Raw genomic sequence first — 21,555 nt, forward strand, 5'->3', positions numbered from 1 at the left:
TACAGTTGCTCTATTTTTTAAAAATTATATGATGAACTTTATTGAAAATTCTTTTGTGAACTCTTTCTAGAATTCCTCTATTATCAAAATTTTACTTCATTTTATGATAAATTAGTGTCCTAGGTTTGAGAATGTTGTGAGACTTGGATGAGGGTCTCTTTACAACAGTTTTTCTCAAGTTGAATTACTTTGCCCATGAAGAGCCTCCCTGATGTGTAGCTTAGAAATGGCCCTTGGAAGCCATGTTGTTTGATTTACATCTTTCCTATAAAATTTTGGTAATATCTGTATTATTTGCATTGCTACTGATTATAAAAGGTCTTAATATGCTTGTTTCAAAGAAAATGATGAATACATTATTTTCACTCATGAACAGGATTTAATGTTTCTGTATTAGTGTGATGGAAGAGAGAGATCAATAAGCTTCTGAGGAATGGGAGAAAAATGAAGCATGCTCTTACTATAGAATTATAAAGAATAATAATCATGATGGCAAAATCAATAAGCTTCTGAGGAATGGGAGAAAAATGAAGCATGCTCTTACTATAGAATTATAAAGAATAATAATCATGATGGCAAACTGTCTTCCACTAACTCATTAAATTTCACAACATGTCTGTAAGATAGCTGTGATACTGTGTCATCCTTGGAAGCAGTGGATGTAGGTACATACATGTACATGGAGAAAGGATGACTATTTGATGCATTTCTTTAGAATACAGTTCTCTATTGGGGCCAGCAAATGGCATAGTTGTTAAGGGCACTGGACGCCCAGATGGTTGACCATGGTTCGGGTCCCAGACTTGGCAGCTTGCTTTCCCAAAATGCATCCCCCTTACCCTAACACACACACTTGCTCTCTTGCTCTGTCCCTCACTGGTCAATTTATAAATAAATAAAAAAAGTAAAGTTAGGAAAAAATATTTCTTAAATAAAAGAATACAGTCTACATTATTGCAATCTGAAAAAAAGCCTGTAGATTTTCATCAAAGATTAATGAGTGAGAGTAACCAGTTAAATTTTTTTAATGACTACGAGAAAAAAAGAAAAAAATCCATAAACGCAAAGTTTTCCCTGTATAGTTTACATTTATATTATGAAACATTGAGAAGTCATTACATTAGTAATTGCACATATGTTCCACTGAAAAATAACTGAGCATGAAGAAACTAAATACATTGTTGTTTATAAAAAACAATGTTGAAACTGGATGTACAGTAATGACCAAGTAGTACTACCAGTATCCCAAAACAGAGGAATGAGTTGTAAAACTTGTCATTGTTGGATTGTTTCTACAGAAAATGTTAAAACTGGAAGAGTTTGCAGCAAAAGGATGTTAAAGTAGTATTTGCAAACCGTATTAATAGTATGTGTAAAACTCTTAATATTTCTGGGTCTGTTTACAAATTTTGATCTTAATGAAGATTAGTTAAAAATTTAAGTATGTAACCCATGGATTGTAATAAATTTCAATATACACTCACATAAATTTATTTTATTGTTGTCCATCTGTTTCCTTCTCTTGGCATGAAATATTCATATTTCTAAGTGAATCTTTTGAAAACAGTTTCGGTTTACAAAGTAAACAGTGCAGGATTAAGTTGGTTGAGTTCCATCTTTCAGGCACAGTAGCATTATTTCTTATCTATACTATTCCTTTTTCTTCTTGTTGGGTGTTTTAGCAAATTTCTGCCAACAAAACAGAAACAGTTTGGAGATGATGACTATCACAGATGCCACACAGGCCAGCAGGAACCCGATCACATCCAGAGAGTGGTACTGGAACCAGGTGAGGTCGTGGGCAGCCGGCCGCAGGTGCTTGGCCCCTTTGTGGCGCATGACAAACTCGATCCAGAAGACTGCCCGATCCAGGGGCTTTACTGGCTGGTCATGTTGAATTCTTGACAGCTTCATTGCATTCTCTTTGTATCTGAAGCAGAAACAAATGATACCCTTCTGAAGCAAATTACTTTGTCTAAGAATATGACGTCTATGAACAGCTTTTGAAAGAGTCATATGAATGATTCAGTATAAAGACTTTAAACTTCCAAAGTATAGGTCTATTTTTAATTTTGCTTGTGTCATCATAGAATGTTAAGTTTTTAGGTGGGAATTTCCTGAATGACAAATGTTTCCAACAGTAAAAATGGAAGGTTAGGAGCGATCATTGAATATCTGAAGCAGAGGAAGTGGTAAACACTCCAAGAATTTTAAATGAATTAGTGGAAATGCAATTTGAGGGTGATCATCTTGAAGCTTTCAAAGAGGAACTGTGATGTGGTGCATGAAGTTACTCTACTTTCATTCTTTTCTACTGTCCTCTACTGTCTTCTTTCCACTCAATAGTGAGAATGACACTTTGGAAAACACACTACAGATTATGCAAACCAAAATGTCCCTGTCTTCTCATCACATTTAGAATTAAACTCAAAGCTGTTTGGACTATAAAGCCTGATGTGGTTAGACACTGGCAACCTCTTCTAACACTTGGCCCCGCCTATTCTGCCATGACTCCTTGGTTATCTACAGTTCTGTGGGACCACCAAAGGTATCCTCACCTTGGCACTCTTATCTTTTCTGTTCCTCCTTCCCTTTTCTGGTACATTCTTCCATACAACACTCCAAGGCTTGATTCTATTTCATATCTGAGGGCTTGGCTTAAATATACCAGACAGGTTTTTTTCTGGCTACCTAACTATAGCCTCCTTAGATATTTCTTCTATTTCTTTCTATTTATTTTTCTACTTGATTTCTAGAATATTAATGCATTGCATTTCTATAATAAAACCTTAATTTATGGTGGCAGCAGGTGTGATGGTTGCTAGGACAGTACACTCCTACATGGTTGACAGCAGTTTGAGTCCCGGACCTGGTGTCTTCCTTTCTCACTTTTCCTCTCTTTGGTTAGCACACATGCCCTATAGCACGCTTTAAAAAATACTACAATTAAATAATGTATAAAATAAACATTATTTAATATGAAATACATAAAAAATTTGACATATCTGATACAAAGGTAAAAAATTCACTATAAGCTTAAAATTTATAGTGACATGAGACTGATATACCTGCTAATTAGATTATGATATGCAAAGTCACAACTGTCCCGCAATGCACCTTTCTCATGGGGTCTTTTAACAACTGATCCTTTCCCCAAATTAATTGTTATCCAGAATGGTGGCAATATGGATTAGTTCTGCTTGTTTGTTTATTGGAATTTTCTTTTATGTACATCTTAGTTTCTGAATTTCAACTCTTTTTGTTGATATAATTCATTCCTTTATACTATTCTGGTGCATGAAAATATCATGTAAGTATCATAAATGAAGATATAAGTTTGAACAATTTTTGGCCATTTGTAACAGTTTTCTTTTTTTTTTAAAGAGATATTTGCTATAGATGCATGTGCACTTGCTGGAGAACAGACAGAAAGAAAGAGAGAGGGAGAGAGAAAGTGAGGAATCTTCCCTCAGAGGGGCTGGCCATGTAGCAGTCCCTTTTCTTCAACTTACTTCTCAGAATTGTGGGCATGCATGCACACAACCCAGCATGAGACAAAGAATGCAATTTAAAAATGGAAAAGGCATTAGAATTCACATTTCTTTAAAGAAAATTAGTTAATGGCCTATAAAACATGGAAAGATAATTCCCTAGGAATATGAGAAATTGAAGTCAGTACCACAATGGGATACACTTTACTCTTACTAGGGTAGCTTTAATAAAAAGACAGATAATGAAAACTGTTAGCAGTGATGTGGATACATTAGAACTCTCCTGTGTGGGAGTGAATGTTTACGACTACTCTGGAACACTGTTTGGCAGGTTTTCATAGACCTGTTTCCAATATTACCCAGAAATACCAATCTAATTCCTACCAAAAAGAATAAAATAAAGTCTACTCATAAACTATATGTGAAAGGGTTTCAAAAATTCATGGAAAATGCCCCGTATAAAGACACTATTCATAGACTTTAAGACTTTTTTTTGCATCAAAATAAATGCCTACTTTAATCTTATTTTTACACAGACTTTTTGATGTCTCCTCAAATAACAATGTTGGTAATAATGTAAATTGGAAAACCAAAACATTCATGAACTTATGAATAAAGAAATAAATAAAGTGGGGTATACCCATACCATTGAATATTCCTAGCAATAAATAAATGAAGTATAGACATATGGATATAACTGAAGAATATTGTACTAGTGAAATAAGCCAGTTTCAAATGACAATAAATTAGATTATTTATGTATATAAAATCTACACAGAGGAGAAAATCTATAGAACAGAAAGTAAATTGAGAGTTGTCTATGTCTAGACAATCATGGCAAGTGAATTGTATGCGGCATGATGTTTCATTTGAGATGATTAAAAAATCCTGCAAACATATTATTTTGAGAGTTTCGTGAAGCTATAAAAATACTAATTATATGTGCATTTCACATTATAACAAAATGAATTTTATAGTTCACATAGTATTTATTACTATAAAACTTGTGAAAATATTGAAAATAAAAGGCAAATTTCAGGAAAAAAATGATTTCTTGTAGTAAACATTTTTAATTAAAATATTTATTTAATTTTAATATTTAAATTTCTATTCAGCATACTTGTGTGTTATTTATTAAAATTTATATTTATATTTATTTACTTATTTATTTTTTACTGAGACTTTTTTCTTCTTTTATTTTCCTTTTATTTAAAATTTTTTCCCATTTCATTGTCTTCCATACATTCAATCACTTTATTATCTGTCTTACAAAATGGATATTTCAACAGGTGACAATTTCTCCCTAGTACTGTTGATAAAACTACAAAATATCTTCAACAAATATTACCACTGATATTTATAGTTAAATATTTACTGAATTATAATATTGTGTCATATTTCTTTTTTTTTTTTAAGAGATTTCTGTTATAGTGCATATGCGGACACCAGAGAGACAGAGACAGACAGGGTGAGAGAAATTGTCCCTCAGAAGGGATGGCCATGACTAAATACCTTAACCTCCATTCTCCTCTTGGGATTTTAGTCCCACATGCACACGTATCTGGCATGAATTTTAAGCTGCTGGGTCTGGGACTCGAGCCTTGATTGACTCCGAGGGGGGTCTAGTGATGTAGCCATTACACCAACTGCTTGTTCCAAATATTTTCTCATATTTCTGTAAGTTTATTATTTTTTACTTGTGGGGATTGTGCCATATTTAGATAGCTTGTCTTTATTAGAATTGGTTACCAAAATTTAATTTTTATGTGTGTGTTTAGAAATTCTTGCACTAATTGATTACCCATTAAATAATGTGGTTCAAATGCAGATTTGAAGTATCTGTCTGGTAGAAATGGGTTCAGATGGGTTTAGTTATTTAAATTCATTCCAAATTAATCTTTTCAAAAAAAGGATGAATGTTATCCTCGCTGTTAACCAGAGATCTGATCTGTGAATCATATGGAATAAAAAAAAATGTTATACTCACGAAGGGTCATTAATGACTGTCTTCATTGCACTGAGCAAATCTGTACTTGACATGGTGTTGAAGTCCACTCTAACAGCTGCTCCCTTGGCCTTCAGATGAATAATATTTTGAGGTTGATCTGCAAACAAAGGAATTCCCACCATGGGGATCCCATGGTAAATAGCCTCATAGACGCCGTTGGTGCCACCATGAGTGATAAAAGCTTTGGTTTTTGGATGACCTGGAATTGGGTAAGGTTTAGCAAAGTTATTATGCTTCTTAGCAATGAGATGAGAAATACACAGTATAAGGCACTAAAGGCGGCAATGTTCAATCTTCATTAAAATGACTTTGTTATTTCAGAACAAGAAGTACTTTTGTGCTGTAGTATAAGCGAAAGCTATGTGAAAGAGGAGGTGTGTGACTTTAAACTCGAACAATGGCTACAAGATTGCTGTCTCTGGTATCTACAACTATCCTCTCTCTTTCTTCTTTTTCCTTTAAATATTTTTAAAATTATTCATTTAATTTCTTCTTATTATTTTAAGTTTGCTCTAGGGAGTGTGTGCTCAGCAGAGAGACACAGAGAGGATGAATAAAGGAAAGTAAGAAAGCAAGTCACCTGTCCAGAGTTGAATTGTGTTAGATCATAAACTCATAAAGTAATGAAGTCACTGAGCCTGATAGGTAAAGTGTCCAGGGCAGCAGAGGTGACGTGGTGGTGGTATTGGTATTAGGAAAAGGAAAAGCTACACTTTATCATGAAATGTGTTATTGCTTCATGATAAAGACTGTGTAGTTTTTTCTTGTAGAAAATGTAGCATGATTGGCAATAAAGGGCATTTGATATATTCTTTCAGTAGCATTTGATATATTCTTTTAGGAGTTAAAAGGAGAGTTATAAGTCTGTAGATATAGGCGACAAAGACAAGTAAGAAAAATTTTTTGCCTTTTTTTTTTTTTTGGAGAGATTTTCACTGTAGGGCACATGCACTTGCCAGACAGACAGAGAGAGACATAGAGACAGAAAGCGAGAAATCACCCCCCAGGGGGGATGGTCACGCCGCAATCCCTTCTCCTCCATTCTTCGGGATCTTGGGCACGCACGCACACGCGCCCGGCGTGAGTTTTAAGCCACCGGGTCCGGGACACGAACCGTGGTCGACTACGTGGGAGTCCAGCAACATAGCCATTACGCTAACTGCTGGTTCCCAAGAAAAATTTTTTAAACTGCCTTTTTGAGATCATCACAGTTGTACTAAAGATACTTTGATCTTACCACAAAGAATGTAACTGCATAGAAAAAATTAGCAAGTATTACAGTTTATTTATTTCACCCCTAGGACTGGAAAATATCAAATTTATTTCATTAAGTTTTAAAATATATGTTCACAAATTTTGACTCCTTTTGAACTATCATCTCATCGGTGGTTACTCATATTTTTTAGTATTTCTTCTCCAGAGTCTTACCAAGAAGGTCATTCTGGGGAATCCACTTGTATAGCCGAGTGTTGGTTCCTAAAGTTGCTGGTTTCTTGCCATTAAATCTCCATATGACCTGTTAGGAAAAAAAAGACCATATTTCATGAGTCAAAATGGGAAGTTTAAAGTGTGTTTGAGTTCTAAAGAACATCCACCTGGCAGATATGAAAATTGTAACATGGTATTTTATACAGTGAAAACAATGAAAGACTGAGATAAATAGACTATTCACATTTCACGTATTTGTTTTTATAATCAGTTGTGTAAGACAATCCTGATGTTCACACATGGTAGCTTAGGCAAGTGCTAGATCAAAAATAAATCCAGGCTTATAAAAAATGTTATTCAGTTTCTATAATTATACAGCAAATTACTGAGCAAATACATGTCTGTTTGTGGATGCTGGTGGCATAGTTGTTGAGGCACTGGACTCCCACATGGCCAACAGTAGTTCAAGTCCCTGATATGGTAGCTTAAAATCATGCTAGTACATATGTATGCATGCCCAAGACTTCCAAAGAGAATGAAGGAGAGGGGATTTCAGCATGGTCATCTTCCTGGGGTATGATTTCTCACTCTCCTTCTTACTATTACTGTCCTTCTGATGAGGGCACATACCCTATGGCAAAAACCTAATTTTTTTTTTTTAAATAAGTAAATAAGTAAATAAAGTTTGTTGAAATATCCAAAATGGTGATGTTGCTAACTTTTTTCTGTTGTCTTATTAATGAACTACCAGGCCTTGATAGCTGTCATTGACAGAAAGAATTTCTTCAATAGACCCAAGCCACTTTCATACCTAGTCCTGACTACGAATTCCCAAGCAAACTTCATAAACAGGAGTATAATTTATAGGTAATCAAATTCAATTTGCCTCAAGGATGTTAAAGTAACCTTTGGTTCTCAGGAAAACATTTGCTTTGCTTATTTGCAGAAAGCTGTATCAAACAGGAAACTACAAAATATTTTATAAAATACCCAAATAGTGTAGTGTATTTTATACATTAGAATCATAAGTTTCTCTTACATTTTATGGAGTTGGGAATGTCTGAGTCTTTTCCTGAGCCAGGCTTGCATTTGCTTGATTCCTTTTCCCTCAGTCCCAATGAGTGGTTAATTTAAGGGACAAGAGGTAGAGTTCTTTGGGGGCCACATTTTGTTATGCATAGGTCCATCTTCACTGTTTCTCTTACTTCTGGCTACCTTGTACACTGACATAATGTTTTTAACTGAGTCCTGCCAATATCTTTTTTTTTTTTTTTTTTTTTTTTTTTTTTTTTTGGGGAGTATCTTTTACAGAGAAAAAACACTGGGACCCTTTAACTCACCTTTTGGGGAATCTGGGCAAGAGCTGATGCAATCACATTGGCCCTTTCTTCTGTCATGTTACTGACCATTGACCCCAGAGAAAACACCACCACTCCATTTTCTCCAGAGCTCTGGACAAAGTCTTCCATTTCCTGTAAAGTAAAACATGTGCTCCATCAGAAAATAGCAACCAGCAGCACAAACCGATATGAGGGGTTGGTAAAAATATCTAAGGAGAGAATATCATGGAGTATAAGGAATTATTGACATGACAGGTGTTTTATTTTTGTGTGTGTGTGTGTGTTTTTTTTAGAGAGGTTTTTGCAACAGGGAGTGTGTGCTCACCAGAAACAAAGAGAGAGCGACTCAGAGAGAAATCATCTTCCAGGAGGGAAGGCCACATTCCTTGTCCTCCAAGTGGGTGGAGAATTTCTTTTCAAAATTGTGAGCATGTATCCACAAGTCCATGGTGTGATTCTTAAGCTGTGAGTCCAGTACTTGAAGCACAGTGGACAATGTGGGAGTCCAGTGCCATACCACTCTGCCACCTACTGGCCCTGTGACAGGTGATTTTTATCCTGGCCTGATAAGTCAGGATTTTGATAAAGAGATATTTAACATGAGATAGTTGTACTCTATTAGACATATTTATATAAATACGTATGTTGGAAATAAATGTAATAGAAAGCAATAGTTATGGAGGATGATATTAGAAACGATTATACTCAAACTCTTAATTTATGATTTTATTAATTACTACTGCCTGCTTTTAATATACTTTAATTCTCTATGATTAGGGTTCTACCAAATAACTTGTGTTTATACTAGGTGAAAAGCTGGACAATTATTTTAATTTGAAGCCATTAATAGTTTTCTTTCACAACTCTCAGCATTGAGGAAAAATTTTGGGATGATTTTATACCTATATTTTCTCAAATCTGAAATCCTTATAATTAATCTTTATCAGAAATCCCCCCAACTTTTGTCATAAAAGAGCCCTTAAAATTTAACCGGAGTGTAAGAATAAGTGGCAATCAGGAGTTTCGTATTATGGTTTGGATTTTCAAAAATAGTCCTAAGAGTTCTATTTATATCCAGAATAATACATATAGAGTTAAACACTTTTGCATTCATATTAATGGGCTCAATGTTTTTTTTTTTTTTTTTTGGCGTGACACCTTTTTCCCTGATGTTACACCATCAAACTAATGTCCCAGTAGAAAGTGCTGCTGTATTACTGGCTGTGGGGGACCCTCATCATGCCCTGACCTTGTTCCTCAGAGAGAACTTACACCACTGGAGAGAATTCCCTCAGGCCCACTCAGGCCCATCTCAGTGGAGATCTGCTCGCACTCTTGCTCAACTCAATTCTGGCTATATTATTATTATTATTATTTTGAGAGGTTTTCGCTATAGAGCGCATGCGCTCGCCAGACAGACAGAGAGAGACATAGAGACAGAAAGCGAGAAATCACCCCCCGGGGGGATGGTCACGCCGCAGTCCCTTCTCTTCCATTCTCCTCTTGGGATCTTCGTCACGCATGCACACGCACCCGGCGTGAGTTCTAAGCCACCGGGTCCGGGACGCGAACCGCAGTCAACTATGTGGCAATCTAGCGACATAGCCATTACGCTAACTGCTGGTTCCCAATTCTGGCTATATTATTAAGTACCTGGGGAAGAATTGTTTGTTTGCTTGGAAATGCTTGAGAATTATTCTGACCTGTTCTTCAAAACCTTTGTCAATTTTTAAAATAAATTCTTTCCATATACAGTAATTTAGGACTGCTCAATATATCTGCTGCCGATAAAAGACATGTTGAGTCAGAAGTTTATGAATATCTTGTCAGAATATAAACACATCTACTTTAACATTCCTCCTGCTGTTTTAAATTCATTGTGTTTTTTTCTCTCTGTAAAATAATGACCAAATCCTCACTTTTTATAAACTTTTCTTTCTTAATCTCATTATTGTCATAAAACTTATTTTTAAAACTTATTTTCATTCTTAATGATAATACAAATATCCTGCAAGACTGGAAGCCGTTTTTCCTATGGCCAGTTTGGACCCCTGTGGATGGTGTCCCTATCTCTCTGGTATACTTAACATGTTCTCTTTCATTAAAAAAACAAAAACCAAGAAACAAAAACCAAAAACCAAACCAAAACAAAAACATTTTAAGAAAAAAGAAAAGAAATATCAAGGGTATAATTTTAATCTGATGAAATAAATTTTAATATAAGAGTCACTGTACTATTCCTAGAAATATCTGGAGCATTGTTTTTTTGTGTTGTTTTGTGATTCCAGACACCTCTTGCAACATGCAAAGTAACTTGTATTCAAAGTTTTCTCTAACTGGCTTACTCCTCAAAGCTTCCTTCCTTCATGCTGCTCATTGTCATTCTGTATGATATCAGCTGCACTTACCATTGGAAGTATTTTGATTAACTGATATGTTTTCTGAATTATTATAATATGAATAAAAAAAATGGAAAGCTACTGTATATACCATAGACAGTGTAGGAGGAGGGTTGGAAATAGCAGAGAGGAGAGGGGAAGAATGGGGGGCAGGAAATATATAAGAAATGAGAAATGGAAAATTATTCCTTGTTGATAACATGTATGACAATATTCTTGATGGAGCCAATATACATTGTATTCACGGTGGGAAAACTAATTTTTGAATGCTGTAATGATTTACAATGAATCAATGTAAAGTTAGTAATCTTAAAAATTAATACTCAAAGAAGGGAAATAGAAAATTTGAAATAATTTATTGTAAGAATGTTTGGAAAAGTATTTTAAAAAGTATAAAAATGAAATGAGATTCAACCACAGTCTCTCAATGTAGAGCTATCTCTTGTTTGAAGTTAATATGCTTTCATTCAGGTTTTTATTCTGTTCCTACAATTTAGTGTATATAAGTGATACATATTTTAATAATCATAATTCTAATGGGTGTACCTGATCAACCTATAAGAGAATAGAGATTTTATACATGTATCATTTTGCCTCTCAGTTTCCAGCTAAAGCTGGCTTAATATAGTTAAGCATTCTTTGATAAAATGATTATAATGAGGTTCTATGCATTTATTACAGGTTTTTAAAACAGCCTTTTGTATAATATATCTGTATTTCTTCAACAAACAACTATCACAAATATTGATTGTGTACATGTAATTAGTTTTCTCTCTGCAGAGTTTCATTTTTTTTTAGATAATTGAAAGCTAACACTTCTGAGCATCTTTTAAGGATATGGATGATTGTGGGCTTTTGTCATTTTCTCTAATGCCTTACTTCTGTTAGACATTAGAAAAATGATCTGATGACCTAATGATTTATGGAAAAGCAGGAATTTTGGGGTGACAAATAATTTACTAATGAAGAATAGGTGGACAAGCATCCCAACATTGACCTGGGTTCAGAGCTTACTTCTCTAACATGTTAACAATAGCACATATTGCTAATTATTGCTCTTATATTGTTATTCATCCTTCTTCTTCTGCAAACCGCGGTTGACTACGTGGGAGTCCAGCGACATAGCCATTATGCTAACTGCTGGTTCCCGCCACTGTCCCTTATTGTGAATGAGGTCACCTTTCAGGAATAGGAGCAATTGCTTAACATTTCCACAAATTGTACATCAGTTTTTGTATGTTGAGAGAAGTACCATACTTTTGTTCTGGTGTATGGCCTAAACATTTTACATTCAAAATGAAAGCTAAGGGTTGAATTGAGTTCTCTGAGTTAGATTGCTGCCAATAAGAAGGTAATAAAAATAATCTCTCATGAAAGAGTACAAATGTCCAGTAAGAATGCTAGCCTTTCCCTTGCATTTTAGAAGTATGTATCAAGTTCAATGTTATATGATGAACACAAGTGATATTAAGTTATATGTTAGAATTTTGTGCTCCTTTATAAGGCACAACATTCTATAGACGAACAGAATTCTTTGAGATTCTACAGTAATGGCAGTTGTTTGATACAAATTGTAGAAATATTTGCTTTTCATTGTACATGCCGTGTACATTTTTCTCTGTGTTCATTCTGTCAGTGAGCTAGGATGTCAATTCCTATGTTCCTCAAGGGAGCAACTGTGAGGAGCAATTCTGTCAATTTGGACTAATGCAGAGAACACCTGATAAAATAAATGATCACATATGCTCCACAGTCTAGAAAGGTGACCCTCAAGTGCAGAATGGTTTAAATGCTAGAATGAAAGCAAGTACACATTGAATGACTGCAAATATAGTTGGAATCATTATATTGTTTTTCTATTAATGAGGAGTGCTTTTCCCTTTTAGCTAGGCTACTGGTGAAGAGTTTCAGCCCTTACAATGAAAGTATAGCATTTCAACTTGCTCATTTGATTGTCAAAATGCATGTGTCTGCTTTTAACAACACAACCTTTCTTGAGAATACAGTGTTGAATCATAGGAAAACAAGTTTACATAATTGAGGAATTACACGTAAAGTGACACATTTCAATGAAAAATATTAGTAATGGAAACAAAACAGCAATGATGTCAATACTTGATATTACTCTGGATCACTGAATTTGTGCCTGAGATATTTTAATTGTTTTATTTGTATTTCCTTTTTCCCACCAGAACTTATTATGAGGCTGGACTACCGTGATATGAGTCAGTGTGGTCACATCTATGAACCTTCTAGTTTAGTTTTGTATCATCAGTTGCTGAACTCTCACAAGAATGTCTTAAATGTTTCCTCTTTCCATAGTCTTATTATCCTACAATTTCATGCAGTGATTAATTACATCTTGAGGTTGTTTTTTAGAAACAAGCAAACAAACCAGGTTACGTCTCTTTGTCTAACTTTTTTTCAAATTTTTCACGATTTTTCTTAATAGATTTTTCAAAGCTGTAACATGATCTGGTTCCAACTTTACAATCCAGCATCCCATGCCTATTTCTTTTGTCTCTTTCTGTTAAACTACACTTGGAGTTTTGGGAACTGTCCTTACCCTTTGGTTCTCTGTTTGTGTCTTTCTCTCTCTCTCAATCCCTTCAACCATTCCTGCACATCATTCAGGTCTTACCTTAATTATCAATGACCTAAGATATGTTCTCTGATTCCTGTTGGATGACTTTTTATTTTTGGGTCTCTTGTTATGCTAACACATTTCACAGTTATTATTAACTTCTACTCTATCCAGAAAATGTGTGATGTGTGGAAAACATCTGTGTTGACATTGATTCTCTGTCTATCACTTATTTCTGGAGTGTGCTAGATGCTTTATAAACATTCTTTAAATTATTCTCTTATGTATTTTGATAAAAGAATGCATTAATTTAACCAAACCTATTCTCAGTATTTCTCAGGCATCCTGCTTTCTTGCATATTGATAAAGAAATGTGGTTACATGGGTTTGTATCAAATATATATGATTTTTGGCTAGCTCATAGCATGGCAAATAGGTCGGATCCCATGTGGTATAATGGGTGGGTGGAGACATGAAACAGGGCTGGGGATGTGTGTACATGCATGTCAAGAATCATGAAAAGAGTGAAATAAGGAGAAGAGTTGAGGAGTGACCAATCCCCACGGGGTGTGCTTTCTCACTTTACTTTCTCTTTCTATCTCTGTTACTCTTTAGAATGTGAAAATATCTTCTGGAAAAGAAAGAAGTATAAGAGTCTCTAATTGATCACCCAATCTACTAGACTTCCCGTATCTTGCTTACTGTGAGTCCCACACTCTGGATGGAGAATGCAGAGTCATTGTCACTGAGAATGCAAGGTAAACAAAACAAAACAAACTGGAATATATTTACCTTAGGCAGGGCTTTGGCAGGTTTGCAGTGGAGTCCTCCAACGAAATCATAATTGGGTAAGAGTGGGCGAGGAAATTCAAGATCCCAGTAGGTTCGAATAAGCCATATGTCGGCTTTCCTCATGGTCTCAAGTAATGTAGTGGGTCTTCCTGAAGGGAGGAAAAGAACAAAATAGAGGAAATGAAAGACCCTTCATAGGTGTATTCTAGGTAATTTTTGGAAATGTGTTAGAATAAAATAACCCAGATGTTAAATGGTTTGTGTTTTGGAACCAGCATGTGATGTGGTGCTTAAGGTCCTGGACTCACACATGGTAGAATGTGGTTTGAATCCTGGACCTGGTAGCTTGAAAATCATGCCAGACCTGTGTGTGTGTGCATGCCCAAAATCCTGAGAGGAAAATGGAGGAGAAGGGAATGCACCTTGTCCATTCCCTATGGGAGGTGATTTCTCACTTTACCTCTCTAGGTCTCTTTCTGTCTGTGGCCAGAGCCTGTGCCCTATGGCAAAAACCACAAAAAAAATTTGTTTGTGTTTTGAAATAAATTATGTGTACACATACATTTTTGCATGATATAATTAAAATGTCCTATGTGTAAATAAATATGTCAGTAGTCTTTATTCTAGTCTATTTATAATCATTAATAACTTTTAAAAGAATTGTTCATTTAAGTTTATTCCTTATTATTACTTTTTAAATTTGCTTTAGGGCACGTGCACTCACTAGACAGAGACGGACAAAAAGACAGAGAGAGAAATTGAGAAAGCAAGCTGCCCGGTCTGAGACTCAAACCAAGTTGGCCATGTGAGAGTCCTGCTTCTCAAACACCATACTACCTGCCCAATTAGAAATAATAATTAAAGTAAGGCAGTGCAGAATTGAACATGTATTTTCTTTTAATGAAGAATTATTTATTTACTTTTATTTATTGTTACTATTTTTTAATTTTGACAGACTCAGAAAGACAGAAAGTGAAAGTGAGAAAGTAAGCCTCAAGGTCCAGGACTTGAGGAACCATGGTCTGCCATGAGGGATTCCAGTGCCTCAACCACCACACCACCTGCCAGCTCCAGCATTTACCTTCTTTCTAAAACTGCCAAAATATCAGATTAAACCAAAAAACTTGTTGAGGCCCACAATCAAGTAATCCTACCAAATACCCTTAAAGTAACTTTCTAAGAAGTATTCAATCTAATAGCTACAATTATCATGCTAGAACTTTGAAGCTAATACTGCCAATGCAATAATGAGATTTTTAGAGTATGCCTGAATTTTTCATATTTACTACTGCTTTTGGTGCATGTTTAGATCTTTTTTTTTTCTTTCTTCTTTTTTTGGAGAGGTTTTTGCTATGGAGTGCATATGTTTGCCAGAAAGACAGAGAGAGACAGAGAGACAGAAAGTGAGAAATCACCCCCCAGGGGAGATGGCCACGCTGCAATCCCTTCTCCTACATTCTCCTCTCGGGATCTTGGACACTTGCACACATGTGCCTGGTGTGAGTTTTAACCCACTGGGTCTGGGTCTCGAACCGTGGTCAATTACATGGGAGTCCAGTGACATAGCCATTACGCAAACAGCTGGTCCTGGTTCATGTTTAGATCTTAACAATATTAATTTGTAAAATATATGTGTGCAAATGGCAAGTGGAAGATATTCATTAATAATTAAAATAATGATTCTTGTTTTTCCTTAATTTGATTCATATATTCTTTTTTTTTTTTTTTTTGGAGAGGTTTTTGCTATAGGGTGCGTGCGTTCGCCAGACAGACAGAGAGAGACAGAGAGATAGAAAGCGAGAAATCACCCCCCAGATGGGATGGCCACGCCGCAATCCCTTCTCCTCCATTCTCCTCTCGGGATCTTGGGCATGAACGCACACCTGCCCGGCGTGAGTTTAAGCCACCGGGTCCAGGACTCGAGCCGTGGTAGGCTATGCGGGAGTCCAGCGACATAGCCATTACACTAACTGCTGGTCCCTGATTCATATATTCTTTAATGAAGACGAGAGTCATAACTTGGATGTTCATGCTTCACTTAGACTGTGCATCTTTAAAGAAAAAATTTTCAAGTCTTTATGAATGAATTTAGGAACATTTAAATTTTAAATGATAGGTTTTTGTGGTTTGAGGGAGAGCCATTTTCTCTCTTGACTATGAGGAAATCCTTTTAGTGATATGGGTATGGAAACAGTTTTTTCAAAATTAATTTATTCTTCTTAAAGAGTGACAGAGGATTTGCAACAAGGTCCACAGGCTGAAGTCCTCCCCTTTGTTTCAGCTGGCACAGACAACTGGCAGGACAGAGGAAGCCCAACATGTAGGGAAGGTCCTAGAACATGAATCAGGAACCCTCCAGTGTGGGTACAGTTGAAATGTGGTCACTCTGCTAGGATCAGGTGTGGGGAAATATTTTGATTTCTAAATAGGAAATTGAAATACACAGGGAGAAACATTTTCTCAATGTCACGCAGATAGTTGTGCTAAAAACATATTTAACTCTTGGATTTACATGTCTGTGTTCATCAAGATGTTTCTTGATGTGCCTAATGACTTTTGTATAAGTGTAAATTTACCTATTAAAATGGATTTATAATTGCTTACAAATATCCTAAATGTTTTAATTCTCAGGTTTCTGACCCCTGGAGTGTCACATAGGTTGATGGTCACTGGATTCTAACTGACCCCATAATGCCAACCTTTCCGTATTATTTGTGAGACTGATATATTTTTCGGGAGAGACAGAGAAAGACAGAGAGACAGAAAGTGAGAAATCACTCCCTAGGGAAGACAGTCATGTCACAATCCATTCTCTTTTATTTTGCTTTTGTGATCCTGGGCACATATGCACAATCAAACTGCATGGTCCAGGACTCAAACCGTGGTTTGTAATGTGGGAGTCCAGCGACATAACCATTACTCCATCTGCTGGGTCTAGTCACCTTGTATTTTAATGTCATTATCTCACCTTAGAAAACACATTCCTCTGACTTTGAGTCCATTTAAGATAATCTCAAAGGCACAGAAATACATTAATTCTGTCGAATCAAAACGTGACTTACCTAGTACTTCACTGTAAAACTGGTCCCACTTCTTTTCATCAAATGATTTGAACCAAAAGTCAAAATAAAGCACATATATCATATTTTTGACCCTCTCCATAAATGTCATTTTATCTGTTAATTCCGACATTATGATAGGTACATAGGAGGGAGGGAACGGAACAGCTCCACTGTACTTTCCCCATGTGTAGCCAGGAGAGAAGCGGAGACTGTACACAAAGGATACATTGAGAAATTGAGCCAGCAACTCCCCACAGGGACCAACAGGATCTGCAAGAACGACATCAAATCTTGAATCCTTTAGTTTTGTCATAAGTTTCCTATTATAAACTACTTCTTTACATAACTTTTGAATGTGGTCCATATACTGCCAAATCATTTCTTGCATCTGTGAAAAATATTCGAAGAATGTATCTCTTGGAATGTCATATGTCCATTTGCTTATCATTTGCATGAAAAGACTCTCAAAGTTGTCTTTAGTTGTGGCTGTAGGATAAATTTCATATTTAATAGTGGATTTTTCGTTGGGATTGACCAGAATGGAAGCTGTAGAAGTCAGAACCGTCGCCTCATGACCTCTACGGATAAGTTCATCCAGGATTGTCTTCATATTAATCCAATGGCTGTATTCTGTCGGCCAAACCAGCACCTTGCCACAGCTCCCAAAGCTGAAGCAACAAGTCAGCTGTAGCAGCAGAAGGGTTGAAGTCCATTTCATAGCCATCTTGGTGAAATACAATGCTATTTTCCAAGTCAGTGTTTTGTCATTGCTCACGCTTATATGCAAGGATAAATCAAGCAGGTAGTTAAAATATAACTTTCAATCATTAAAGTAAATATATGAAGAGTCTCGGCATGTGCTTTGAAAGTGAATAAACAAAGGGTAAATGACCTGTCTTCGTCATACAAGCATGTTTAGTATCTCTAACTTTAATGAATGTTATCATTTAACTATACACATTAGCTGTGTATGTACAAGTCATCTATCTTTTGTAGAATATTTGAGAATAATGTCTCAAACAGTAGTAAGAAGTAGTAAGAGGTTCTTGTGTCTATAGTGTCCTTGAAACAAAAGTAGAAATGAGATAATTATATGGCTGAGTCATTTCTTAGACATTGCAATTCAAAATTATTTTTTTTGGTGTGAAAAACTTCACAGATAAATTACTTACTATACAATTCATAAATGTTAAATGTATAATTCAATATTTTGTATTATATCTACAGAATCATAAAATCACTACAATAATCAATTTTAGAATAGTTTCATCTCCCAAAGGAAAGACAGTATTTTCCTAGTTAGCCTTCAACTACACCCCACCCAATTTCTGCATTTCCAGTGTCCTAAGGAATCACTGACCTATTGTCTCTATAAATTTGTTAACTCTAAATATTTTACAGAAATGGAATTATACAGTGGATGGTATTTTAGGATTTCATAATATTTCAAATATTTATCTATATTATTTTTATGTATTAAGACTTCATTTATTTCTGTTTTCAAATAATGATCCACAGCATAGATATATTATGTTTTGCTCCCCTTTTCATGAACTTTTTTCCCCTTTTTCCAGTTTTGGACTATTATATACAATGTTCTTTATTAACTCTCATGTACAGGTCTTCTGTGGACATGTTTTTATTTCTCCTTCATATATACCTGAGACTTAAAATTGCATTGTCATATGGTGATTGTGTATTAACCTTGAGAAATCTTCAAGTGTTTTCAAACTAGTTACCTCATTTTTCATCCCCACTAGCAATGTTTGAGGGTTACCGTTTTGCTGCTTTTTTGGCAACATTTGTTATTGGCCTTCTTTTAATTTGTCGAAGAATGAGTGTGCTCAGCAGAGAGAAATGAGAGAGAGAAAGAGAGAGAGATAGAGAGAAAGCAAGAACACACCCTCATGGGGAGTTGTTTGTCTCAATCTCTTTGCCATTTCTCACTCTTTTCGGGATCTTGTGCAAAAGGCACACATGCTCAACGTGTTTGTAAAGGTGTTGAGGGCAGGACTTGAACTATGCACTTTACCATGTGGGACCAGCTCCAGGTTGGATGACTCACCATTTGCCTTTTTTTTTTTCTTTTTTTGATGAGGTTTTTGCTATAGGGCATGTGCGCTCACCAGAAAGACTGAGAGAGATAGAGAGACAGAAAGCGAGAAAACTCCCCCCTGGGGGCATGTCCACACCGCAATCCCTTCTCCTCCATTTTCCTCTCCAGATCTGGGGCACGTACGCACATGTGCCTGGCGTGAGTTTAAGCCGCCAGGTCCGGAATTCGAACCGCAGTCGAATACACGGGAGTCCAGTGACATAGCCATTATGCTAACTGCTGTTCCCACCATTTTTCTTTTGGTTATTGCCATATTTGTCAGCGTGAAGTGGTATATCACTGTGGTTTGTGTTTGTATGATGCCTGACGATGCTGTGCATTTTTGTTCAAGCTATTTAGCCATTTGTATATATTTTTTTGAGAAATGTCTATTTAGATCTCCTGCCTATATATATTTTTTTATTTCAATAGGTATTTACTTAAGTAACATAATTCCAGAACAAGTAGTTTTTAAATGATCTGTTTCAGGCTTTACCAACTTCATAAAAATACATTAAGGACAAATGTATCCACAATTTCAATCCCATTACTTCTTTGCCCAGTCTACTTTCTCTTTTCTTTCCTCCATAAATATGGAATGCTTCAGAATTTGCATGTCTTCCTTGTGCAAGGGCCATGCTAATCTTCTCCATATAATTCCAATTTTCGTATGCGTGCTGCATAATCAAGCACTCCCCTGCCTATTTAAAAAGATGTTTTGCTCTAGGGTTCATGACTTGCCAGACAGAAACAGAAACAGAGAGGGGAGAGGGAGAAAGCACTCCCTAGGGGGCAATGTAACACATGTCTTGTCTTCCATTTCTTCATCCTGTCTCAATTCTGGGCATGCTTGCACATGCATTTGCTGTGTTCTTCATAATGCCAGGTCCCACCGTATGGTCTCAGTCCCCGGAGATATCCCTTACCCACAAAAAGTGTCCACTTGCATATCTTTAAAAAATTTTTATTTTGCTTTATTTTATTTATTTATTTATTTTAATTTTACTAGAGAGGAAGAGCATGAGAAAGAGAGAGAGAGAAAATGAGAAAGCAAGCCGCCATGTCTGGGACTCAAAATGCAGTTGGCCATGTGGGGAGACCAGTGCCTTTAACCACCATGCCACCCCTTTCCCTGTCCCCCCACCCTGTGCCTATTTCAATTGAGTTATTTGTCTTCATTGTGAAAGATTTTTATATATATATATATTTTTAGAGACATTTTTGGTATTGGACACATGCTCTAACTGGAGAGGCAGAGAGAGACAGAAAGCAAAAAATCCCTCCCCTGGGAGGATGCTCATGCTGCAATCCCTTTTCCTCCATTCTCCTCTCAGGATATTGGGCGTGAATGTGCATGCTCTTGGTGAGAGTTTGAAGCCACTGGATCTAGGTCTTGAAACGTGGTTGATTACATGGGAGTCCAGTGTATTAACCATTATGCCATCTGCTGGTCCCATCTTTATATATTCTTGATATAACTTCTTTATCATATATTTATATACATGATAGAATTTTGAATATGTTCTCAATGTCTGTGATTTGTCTTTCACTTTATGTTCTCTTTTTTAAGAAAAAAAGTTAAAATTTTATTTATTTTTATTTTGTTATTTTTTGAAAAGTTTTTGCTATAGGGCGTGTGCGCTTGCCAGAAAGGCAGAGAAAGACAGAGAGACAGAAAGCAAGAAATCACCACCCAGGGGAGATCGCCACGCCACAATCCCTTCTACATTCTCTTCTCAGGATCTTGGGCATGCACACAAATGCGCCTGGTGTGAGGTTAAGCCACTGGATCCAGGATTTGAACCATGGTCGACTACATTGGATTCCAGCGACACAGCCATTACACTAACTGCTGGTCCCAAGTTAAAAGTTTATTGATGTAATACAATTTACCTTTATTTAATTTTTCTTTCTTTTTGCCAGAAGTAAGATACCATTGCCATACCCAAAGTTACACAGTTACACTGCTCTGTATTCTCTTAGAGCTGTAGTTATGGTTTTTAGGCTTCTGATCCAAATTGAGGTTATTTTTGGATATGATTTGTTTTCTTCAAATGGATTATGAGTTCTCTCAGTAGCATTTATTTAATAGGCTGTTTTTTGTCCTATTGATCACTTTGGGCATCCTTACTAAAATCCATAGATAGTAAATGTGCCAATGTAGTTCTTGATCCTAAAGTCTATTCAGTTGATCTGTGTTTCTGTCCACAGTTTCTTCATTGCATAAGTATTGCATTTGATTTTGAAGTCAGAAAATTTAAGTCCTCAAACTTTCTTCTTTTAAATATTGTTTTATATGTTTCCAGGTTACATATAAATTATATATATATATATATATATATGAATTTTTTTTTGA

At 35.9% G+C, this 21,555-nt stretch overlaps 1 protein-coding gene and 1 non-coding gene across 3 annotated transcripts; both read right to left on the bottom strand.

Annotated features, from left to right (window-relative positions):
• Positions 1–1,160: 1,160 nt before the first annotated feature.
• On the bottom strand, positions 1,161–17,872 carry LOC102497785 (UDP-glucuronosyltransferase 2B31). 2 transcript variants are annotated; one of them, XM_014582160.2, is made up of 6 exons: positions 17,105–17,872; positions 14,043–14,191; positions 8,268–8,399; positions 6,928–7,015; positions 5,479–5,596; positions 1,161–1,930 (listed from the first exon to the last, which is right to left on the bottom strand). In XM_014582160.2, exons 1-6 carry the CDS (start codon positions 17,826–17,828, stop codon positions 1,651–1,653), a joined length of 1,491 nt encoding a protein of 496 aa, XP_014437646.1. In that variant the 5' UTR covers positions 17,829–17,872; the 3' UTR covers positions 1,161–1,650. The 2 variants fall into 2 exon arrangements, with proteins under 2 accessions (XP_014437646.1, XP_006163634.1); XM_006163572.3 differs by having other exon boundaries at positions 5,479–5,698; positions 17,105–17,871.
• Positions 17,873–19,786: 1,914 nt separating this feature from the next.
• LOC114005137 (U6 spliceosomal RNA) lies at positions 19,787–19,892 on the bottom strand. The gene has a single exon (XR_003547031.1). It is a non-coding gene; the product is annotated as a U6 spliceosomal RNA (small nuclear RNA).
• Between the last annotated feature and the right edge of the window lie 1,663 nt (positions 19,893–21,555).

Source organism: Tupaia chinensis, unplaced genomic scaffold, assembly GCF_000334495.1.
Source record: "Tupaia chinensis unplaced genomic scaffold, TupChi_1.0 Scaffold142652_1, whole genome shotgun sequence".
Classification (NCBI taxonomy): Eukaryota; Metazoa; Chordata; class Mammalia; order Scandentia; family Tupaiidae; genus Tupaia; species Tupaia belangeri.